This window comes from Merops nubicus, unplaced genomic scaffold (assembly GCF_000691845.1).
Source record: "Merops nubicus isolate BGI_N331 unplaced genomic scaffold, ASM69184v1 scaffold48405, whole genome shotgun sequence".
NCBI classification, from domain to species: domain Eukaryota; kingdom Metazoa; phylum Chordata; class Aves; order Coraciiformes; family Meropidae; genus Merops; species Merops nubicus.
This window is the reverse complement of record NW_008611228.1, coordinates 567-8,884: the sequence shown is the minus strand read 5'-3', so window position 1 is coordinate 8,884 and position 8,318 is coordinate 567. Positions and strand designations below refer to the sequence as shown.

The 8,318-nt window shown below is 61.7% G+C and overlaps 1 protein-coding gene across 1 annotated transcript in view; it reads right to left on the bottom strand.

Annotated features, from left to right (window-relative positions):
• Window positions 1-8,318, bottom strand: part of CDHR2 (cadherin-related family member 2) — a gene marked incomplete at its 5' end in the record, with an annotated part of 9,565 nt that overhangs the window by 1,085 nt on the left and 162 nt on the right. Inside the window, 26 exons of the mRNA XM_008941136.1 lie at window positions 1-68; window positions 173-233; window positions 299-376; window positions 493-567; window positions 797-885; window positions 965-1,067; window positions 1,258-1,409; window positions 1,508-1,557; window positions 1,831-1,902; window positions 2,166-2,777; window positions 2,869-2,938; window positions 3,240-3,476; window positions 3,581-3,821; window positions 3,915-3,976; window positions 4,232-4,399; window positions 4,613-4,768; window positions 4,858-5,088; window positions 5,168-5,274; window positions 5,463-5,538; window positions 5,687-5,830; window positions 5,908-6,030; window positions 6,367-6,456; window positions 7,033-7,122; window positions 7,369-7,422; window positions 7,686-7,825; window positions 7,916-7,981. The exon at window positions 1-68 is cut by the window's left edge and continues 14 nt beyond it. Coding sequence (XP_008939384.1) covers window positions 1-68; window positions 173-233; window positions 299-376; window positions 493-567; window positions 797-885; window positions 965-1,067; window positions 1,258-1,409; window positions 1,508-1,557; window positions 1,831-1,902; window positions 2,166-2,777; window positions 2,869-2,938; window positions 3,240-3,476; window positions 3,581-3,821; window positions 3,915-3,976; window positions 4,232-4,399; window positions 4,613-4,768; window positions 4,858-5,088; window positions 5,168-5,274; window positions 5,463-5,538; window positions 5,687-5,830; window positions 5,908-6,030; window positions 6,367-6,456; window positions 7,033-7,122; window positions 7,369-7,422; window positions 7,686-7,825; window positions 7,916-7,981 — 3,415 coding nt within the window. The remainder of the gene's footprint in view (window positions 69-172; window positions 234-298; window positions 377-492; window positions 568-796; window positions 886-964; window positions 1,068-1,257; window positions 1,410-1,507; window positions 1,558-1,830; window positions 1,903-2,165; window positions 2,778-2,868; window positions 2,939-3,239; window positions 3,477-3,580; window positions 3,822-3,914; window positions 3,977-4,231; window positions 4,400-4,612; window positions 4,769-4,857; window positions 5,089-5,167; window positions 5,275-5,462; window positions 5,539-5,686; window positions 5,831-5,907; window positions 6,031-6,366; window positions 6,457-7,032; window positions 7,123-7,368; window positions 7,423-7,685; window positions 7,826-7,915; window positions 7,982-8,318) is intronic.

The window sequence follows — 8,318 nt, the reverse complement described above, 5'->3', positions numbered from 1 at the left end:
GCGGCCAGCCCTGCGATGATGCCGATCAACTCTGTCTCCTTGGTGGGCTTCTCTACCTCCCCGGGGCCCTAGCGCAGAGCAGGGCTGAGAGCACAGCCCTAGCCAGCAGATCCCCCCAGCCCCACACAGGGCTGGTGCCTTCTCTCTGTGCCCCTTGCCCAGTCACACTCACGATGACAGCCAGGCCCAGGTTCACCAGCTCAGCCAGGACCAGCGGGTCGGACTGTATGAGCCTGCCAAGGAGAGCGGAGGTGTGAGCGGCTGGGCCCGGCCTCGGACACCCCCACCCCGCACGCACACGCTCAGCTGGTTGATGTCCAGGGCAGTGCCGTTGCTGTAGACGAAGTACGCCTCCATCACCGACTTGGCCTCCACCCTGCAGGATAAAGGAGATGGGTGAGCAGCGTGCGAGGCACGGAGCCCTGTCCCTGGGTGACCCCCCCGATGCCACCGCCACACCCCCTTCCCCACCACCAGCGTGGCCCTGCTCACCGGGAGGCACGGGTGTCCTCCACGGTCCGGATGGCCACCACGTAGACCCCTGCCTTGGTCGCGGTGGTCAGGGCCCTAGGAACAGGAGGGATGTGGGGGCTGAGCCGGGTGTCCTGCTGCTCTGCTCATGGGCACGGGAAGCGGCTGGAGCCCCTGCAGCCCCCGGCCCCAGTGGGGACCAGCCTGCCTCTGTTCCCTTCACAGTCTGTGAAACTGGGAGACACAGTTGGTGGGTCCTGGCTTGCATGCTTGTGTCCTCTGCTGCACAGCTGTGAACCCACCCCCCCAGCCCAGCACCCCTTACACTTTGATATTTTTGGAGTTACTCTGGACTTCATCCACCGTCGCCACGAACTGGAGGCGAACGCGGTAGCTCTGATCTACTGTGAAGATCTGTGTGGGGAGAGCAGGGGTGAGCGGGGCTGGGCAGGGCGTGGGGCATCCCCCGGCCGGGGGACGGGGTGACACTCACGTTCAGCACAGTCTGTGCTCGGTGCACTGGTGCCTCGCCATCCTGAGCCTCCACCGTCACCTGGTACTGCCCCTTCAGCGAACCATCAAGGTTGCTGGCCACCCTGAGAGGACCACAACATCATCAGTCCCATGGGACATCCCCATGAGGGCACCACCATGCCCCAAGCTCCACACTGGCACCACGCCCCGAGCAGGACTCCAGGATGGCTCTGTGCCCTCGCCAGCCTGTGCTGGCCCTGCCTGCACCTCTAGCCATCTTTCCCCGACCCTGGCCTAGACCCATGGCCTCACTGGATGCTCCCGATGTATCTGTTCTGCTCAGGCGTCGTCACCACCTTGAAGAGGTTCTCAAAGGGCCGGCTGTTGCCATTGTCCTCCACGAGCACCACACTGACAATGGAGAAGGTGATGTTTCCCCTGTTGCCTGAGTCAGCATCTGTGGCCTGCAGGGACCAAAGCATGGCAGCAGCACGGGTGGGAACAGTGGATGTGGCCGAGCCTGGCCCCGCAGTCTGACAGACACACGCACGAAGCTCCTCACCTTCACAGTAGCCACTTGCAGGTCCAAAGAAGAGATTTCAGGGACAACCACTATCAGGGACAGACAGATAGACAGCATGGTCATGCTGGTGAGCTGCCAGGCTTGCTGCAGACCCCATGCTCCCACAGCCCTGGGGCTCAGCAGCGCTCCAAGTGTCCCCCTGCTGCCCTTGGCCCCACGGCCTTCACAGAAAGCATCGAGTAACCCCAGCCTGGCCCCTGCGTCTCACTGCCCTGCCCAGGATGCAGAAGGGTCCCCACTGCTGGGAAGTGTGGCAGAACACGTGGGGGTGCAGAGAGGATGCAGCAGCCCCGGGTACTCACCGAAGGTCTCTGAGATGGGCAGGAAGATTGGCGCATTGTCATTCACATCAGTGATGAGGATCCTCAGTGTTTCTGCAAATGCCCCAAAAGCAGAGCGCTGGTCACCAAGAGAGCAGCCCTGCAGCACCCTCCCCTGCTTTCCCTGGCAGTCCTGTCCTCCCAGCAGGCTCAGATCCTTGTGGCAGGGATCAAAAGAGCTGGGAACCACCTCCCTCCATCGCCAAACTGTGTGGCTCCTGCCCTGCTCCCCACCAGCTCCTCCTGGGAGGTTGGAGAGGCCGGCCCCACCCCCCGTGCCCGGTGGGGGCGGAGGGAGTGGGGAGGGGGTGCCGTACCGTTCTGGCTGTAGCGGTTGCCCTTCTCGGTGTACAGGTCTTCGGCCCGCAGCGTTAGCACCACCGTGTCGCACAGCTCGTAGTCGATGTCCGAGCTGTTGACCAGCACCGAGCCGTTGGGTGCCAGCACGAACCAGTGCCAGCACACCTCCCCGGCGCTGCTCGCCCCCTTGTAGCAGGCAACGGCCAGCTTCTCAAAGACCAGCGAGTGGTTGGTGTCCACGTCGGAGGCAACCACCGTGCAGACCAGACCTTGCTGTGTGCCGTTCTCGCTCACGTTCACGTTCTCCAGTGAGTGAGGCAAGATGGTGGGGGGCTCATCATTGACGTCTAGGACGTGGACCATCACTGAGATGTTGGCAGTGTTCCCCATGTTGTCTGCGGCTGTGTTCTCTGCCAGCACCAGCAGGAAGAACTTCTGTTGCAGGGTGTCATAGTCCAGGGACGTGTCGGGGTCCACAGTCAGCTGCCCACGATAGTGCCCTGGCCCCAGTTGGATGGAGCTGATCAAGAAGTTGCTGGAGCCATTGCCCCTCCAAAGTTGGAAGGAAATGCGGGAATTGATCTCTGTCCGGTCGGCGTCTGTGGCCTCTACATCACCCACGAGGGATCCTGTGGGTGGAGACAGAGACTCAGTGGCCAGCAGGCACTGACTCCAGGATACTAGTGGTCCCACCAGCCAGGCCATCCATGCAACTCCTACCTGGAGAGTCTTCAAACACTGAGAAATTATAGGACTGGTTGAGGAACATGGGTGCATTGTCGTTCACGTCCTGCGGGAGACAAAGCCTAGGGTTGTAGCTGATCCAGGGAACAGTGTCCCCCACAGCAGGCTGGGGACAGGAGTGTGGATACCTGCCTGCCTGCAGGCAGGAGGCACACAAGTCCTCTCCTGCCTCCCCGCACCTCTCTGCCCCCGCAGAGAGCCTGGGGACATGGTGGCTCTGCCACAGCCAGGGATCCCACACCCCCTCCCTGCCCGTCTGTCTGTCTGTCCGTCCATCCATCCACCCCTCCCTCCCTTCCTCCCTCCCAGCCTGCCCCAAGGTGTGTCCGCTTGCGCCCAGGGCTCACCCCCACGGTGACAGTGACGTTCACCAAGGTGCTGAGCTGCGGCACGCCGTGGTCGTGCACCTCCACCGTCACCACCATCTGCCCCCGCTCATCTTCCAGGGCCTCGCGGTCCAGCGGCTCCTTGCTGTGCATCTCACCCGTGTCCGCGTTGATGGTGAAGTTGTCACTGAACGGTCCTGGCAAGATCTTGAAGCCCAATCTGCTGTTGTCATTCCCAGGCTGGTCGTTGTCAAAGGCCTGAGAAGATCAGGGGTTGGAGTGGGGCTGTCTGGGCCTTCAGGGCAGTCCCTGCTCCTCTCTGACAGCCCCCTGCCATCCCCTCCACCTCCATCAGTGCACACCTGGATCTGTGTGCTGACATTCTGCCCCTCCTCCACCAAGATGAAGTAGGAGCCGGTGATGATGGGTGCCATGTCGTTGTCATCCATCACGGTGATTTCCAGCACCGTGGTGCCCACCAGGCCGCCCTTATCCTGGGCCTGGAGGTTGGCGTAGTAGATGGAGTGAGTCTCCCGGTCCAGCAAGCTCCCGTTCCTCACCAGCACGGCCCCGGTTGTGTCATTCACAGTGAAGATTTTACAGCTACGGCACACACGCAGCCATCACCGGGGCTCAGGCCTGGACTCCCTTTGCCAGGATGATGCCCCGGTTGTGGCTGGCTGTGCCCCTACATACATGCTCTCTGGGAGCAGCTTGTAGGTGATCTGGCCCAGGACACCACTGTCCAGATCGTAGGCCTGAAGAGAGAAGGAAGCGTGTGCTCAGTCTGCCTCAGCCCCCAGAGCAGGGATGAGTCTAGGGCACAAGTTGCTGACAGTGAGCACCCCAAAAACATGGCCCTGGTGGGTATGGGGTCCCACACCCTGTGTGCCCGCTGGCACTGTCTCCTTCCTGTCCATGGAGAGAGCAGCGCCCCGTACTTGCAGTGCCAGGTGTGCCCAGAACCCTGCTTTGGGAATGTAAGTTGTGCCCCGCCCTCCTCGGTGCCTGACCGTGATGTTTGGGGAGACGATGGTGCCATCAGGGCTGTTCTCTATCACACTCAGGTTGTAGGTGCTCTGGGGAAACTCAGGGAAGTGGTCGTTGCTGTCAATGAGGTCGATGGTCACAGTGGCCAGGGAGCAGCAGTCCGTGGGGTTCCCCGTGTCATTAGCAATGATCTGCAAGACAGAGAAAGAGACAGTGTCTCGCATGGGTCCCCCAAACATGACAAAGAGACCTGTCAAACTCCAGCCCAGCTCCTCTGCACCAAACAGGCTGCCAAGGCACAGCTGTATTCTGCTTTGGCTTCTGAACCCTGCAGAAGGGCTGTGTGCCCACTGTGCCCCAGCATATGCAGGGTCCCCACACTGAGCCAGCCCTGCAAGTCCCACCTGCACCACCATGACATGGCTTATCTCATAGTCCACAGAGGATGGGTCTTGCACCAGGAGCTGAACGTCCCCTGTGCCCACAATCTTTGTGGGGAAGACAGTGAAGGCGTTGGCATTCTGACCCTGCAGGTACAGCTCATAACTGCTGTTGATGCCCTGCCAGAGAGACACACAGGAGTGAGGGTGGGTGGTGTAGCAAGGATGCACACCTGCACCCTGGCCCAGCACCCTGTACAGGATCCCACCTTGTCTGGGTCGTGGGTTATAATACTGAGGTTGGACACGGGCAGTCTGGAGGAGGAGTGCTCTATGATGCTGCCCCTGAAGCTGTTCTGGGCATGAGTGGAGAAGTTGCAGTTGGGAAGGGAGCAATTGTAGAACTGGGGCTTGTTGTCATTGACGTCAGTCACCACGACTGTCACCAAGGTCCTGGCCTGGGCCACCTTGCCGTAGATGTCCCGGTTCTTCTCACTTGCCTGGACAGGAGGAGAGACTGGGCTGGGTTGGTCCAGAGAGAGAAAGAGGATGGGGCTCCCCTTGCTGCCTCTTACTCACCACAACTTCCAGCAGCACCTCCTCGCTCAGCAGCAGCTCACGGTCCAAGAGCCCACTCACAGTGATGGTGCCCGTCGTGGCATTGATAGCAAAAGGGACGCTGGCATCTAGGGCGAGGTGACAGCAGAAATCAGCTGCAGCCACCAGGAAACACCAGCCTCGCCCTCTCTCTGCCAGCGGGGCAGGTTGTGAGTGCCCAGGAGCCCAGAACCAGTCCCTGTGGTGCCCCTTGGTGCCTGATCACTCCCCCTGATCACCCCAACCCCTGCTCATCCTGCCCTGCCCCATCACTCACTGGTGATGTTGTAGGAGATATCATCATTCACCCCCGTGTCTCTGTCCATGGCGGTGACGGTCAGCACACTGGTGCCCTGCGGGGACAGGGCCATCAGGCCAGGACCTATGACATCTCTGGCTGCCCCTATGCCCAGTGGCCCGGACACCCTGGGGTGTCAGAGCTTCCAGAGAGGGTCAGGGCCAGGGCTGGGGACATGCCACTAGGACAGGTGGGCTCTTTACCAGGGCACAGTTCTCGGGCACAGAGACAGAATAGGGCTCCTTGAGGAAGCGTGGATCCAGGTTGGGCACATCACTGATGCTCAGGGACAGGTAGGTTGAGCTGTTCTGGAAGGTGAAGATGTTGTGCAGCAATCCACCACCATCCTGGGGAGCAGAACACCTGTCAGTCCCAGAGTTCCCTTACCTGGCAGCCCTGCACCCCTGGTCTGGCTGGCCCCCACCTTGGCGAGGATCCTGAGCTGGTAGAAGGTGTTATTGGCATAGTCCAGTGAGCCATTGAGCACCACACTCCCATTGGGCAGGATGTAGAAGAGCCAGTGATTCTTCATGCTGTCTGGGATCACCTGAGCAGGGGACATCACCGTGTGTCATCGAGGCAGGGAGCAGAGGTGCCCCAGCAGAGGTGGAGGCTCAACTCCCATCATTCTGCCAGGCTTGGCCCACGGTCTGTGCAGACTTCCTACACCAGGCTCATGCCCAGCTTGTAACTGTTCAGCACCTTGAAGCCATAGCCCGGTGGGTGCAGAGCCAACCCTCCTGCCCCTACACATACACCCGCTCCCCCAGAGCCATAGGGCTGCCCCTGCCCGGGTCTCCCAACACCCTCTGTCCCATGTGGGGCTGGCTCAGGGGTGGGTCTGGGGTATGGCATGTTCTGCTCAGCAATGCACTGGGCTCACCTCCTCGATGCTGTAGCTGACTCTGGAGGCATTCCCGGTGTCACTGTCGCTGGCAAACACGTTGTAGATGATGCTGCCGAGTGTCATGTTCTGGGCACACAGAGGGGTGGTGGTGGCTTTGCCCGGAGGGATGAGGTGGGGGGTGCTGAGCCTGGCCCCTATCATCCCTGCTCTGGGGTGCTCTGGCCCCGCAGGGCTCCAGGAGCTGCCCAGTGCCACCGGCCATGCAGGGACAAGCTGCTGCCCTGGCTCAAGCCGGGAAGAGAGAGGCCAGATTCCCCCTGCCACCCTCCCTGGGGCTTGCGGGGAGCAGGGGCTGCACCCCAGCCCTGAGGCTGCTGGAGTGGGGTCAGGCTCAGCCCCACCCCTTCCTGCACCCTGACCCTGGCTGAGCTCAGGCACTCCCTGATCAGAGACTCTTCACAAGGGCAGAGTCCCGGCCATCAGCCAGCACCTCGGACTGGCACAGAGGCACCTGTGGGGAGCTGCCCGGGCACGGACCGCTCCCAGCTCAGCCCCGCTGCCTGCACTGTCGCCCCGCACCCAGCACGGGGTCACCCCCTTCCTGGCACGCCATTGTCCCGCTGCTGGCACACCCGTGCCACAGGAGCCAGCCAGCATCCCTGCCCTGCTGCCTGTGGGGGCTGGGAGGTCCCAGGGAGGTACCTCGGGGATGGACGTTCTGTACGGCAGGTGCTGGAAGACCGGGGCGTTGTCATTACGGTCCTCCACGAAGATCACCAGTTTTTTTGAGACCTACCGGGTGTTAGGGAGGGTGGAGGATAGGATGAGAGTGGGAGATGGTGCCTGGCAGAACTGGGTGCAGTTCTGGCACCCCGTGCCCATCCCAGCTCATAATCCAGTCAGCAACACTAGTCCCTGGTTAAAGCCCACCTCCAGCCTCCTTCCCCATCGAGCCTCATCCATGGCCTGGTGAAACTCTGCTCCCCTCCCTGTCCCCATCAGTTGCTGCAGCCACCCAGCCTGTGCCCAGGCACTCACCTGATCGTTTATCCCGTCATACACCCCAATGGTGATGGTCAGCTTGGCCTGGAACTGGAGGAACACCAGGCAGGGCTTGGTCAGGGCCAGGTGGAGCATGAACCTTGGCTGGCTGAGCCCCAACACCCTCCCACCTGCCGCCCCTGGGTGGGATGCTCCCAGATGGCTCTCCCCCCGTCCTGGGCTTTGAGGCCAGGGAGCAACCCACAGTATCGCTGTGAGAGGCAATCCCACAGGGCTCAGGGCTCTGACCCCCATCCCCATGCCCCCAGATCCCCCAGCTCAGGAAGGGACATCTGCCCCGGTCCCTGACCCACCTCACGGTCCAGGGAGTTCCTCAGCGTGACATTGCCTGTCCGAGCATTGACAGAGAAGTAGAAAGCATCCTGCCCGCTGATGCTGTAGGTGAGCGGGTCCCCGTCTATGTCAATGGCCTTCAGCTGGAACGCTTGCTGGCCTGGGGACATGGACAGCATCAGCCCCTGCCCGGGCCTGCCCCTCCTGCTCCTCCTGCACCCTGGGGCCTCCTCAGGGCTGCCCCACTCACCCAGCTCCAGGTCCTCGGGCACGTAGACAAAGGTCGTGTTGAAGAAGGGGGCTGTGTTGCCTGAAACTACAAGGAGGAGGTGTGCTGAGTACCACCCCTGTGCTGGGCTCTGCCTGCACCCCCATGCCTGGCAGCATCCACCTCGTTCCAGTCCCAGCTCCTGGCTGTGGTCTGGATCCCCAGGCATGGCAGAAGAACCCACCACCCTTCACCTTCCTTGTGCTCATCCCACACTTCCCACTTCCTGCTCACAGTTGTCCTCCAGCTGCAGCACCCATGCTGGATGTTCTCGCCACTGTCCAGCCCCCTGCCCACTCTGCCCTCCCCTGGCACAGCAAGGCTGCCCTCGGGTCCTCAAGGTGCCAACGGGGTGAGCAGCTGTGTTGGGGGTCCCAGCTGCCCC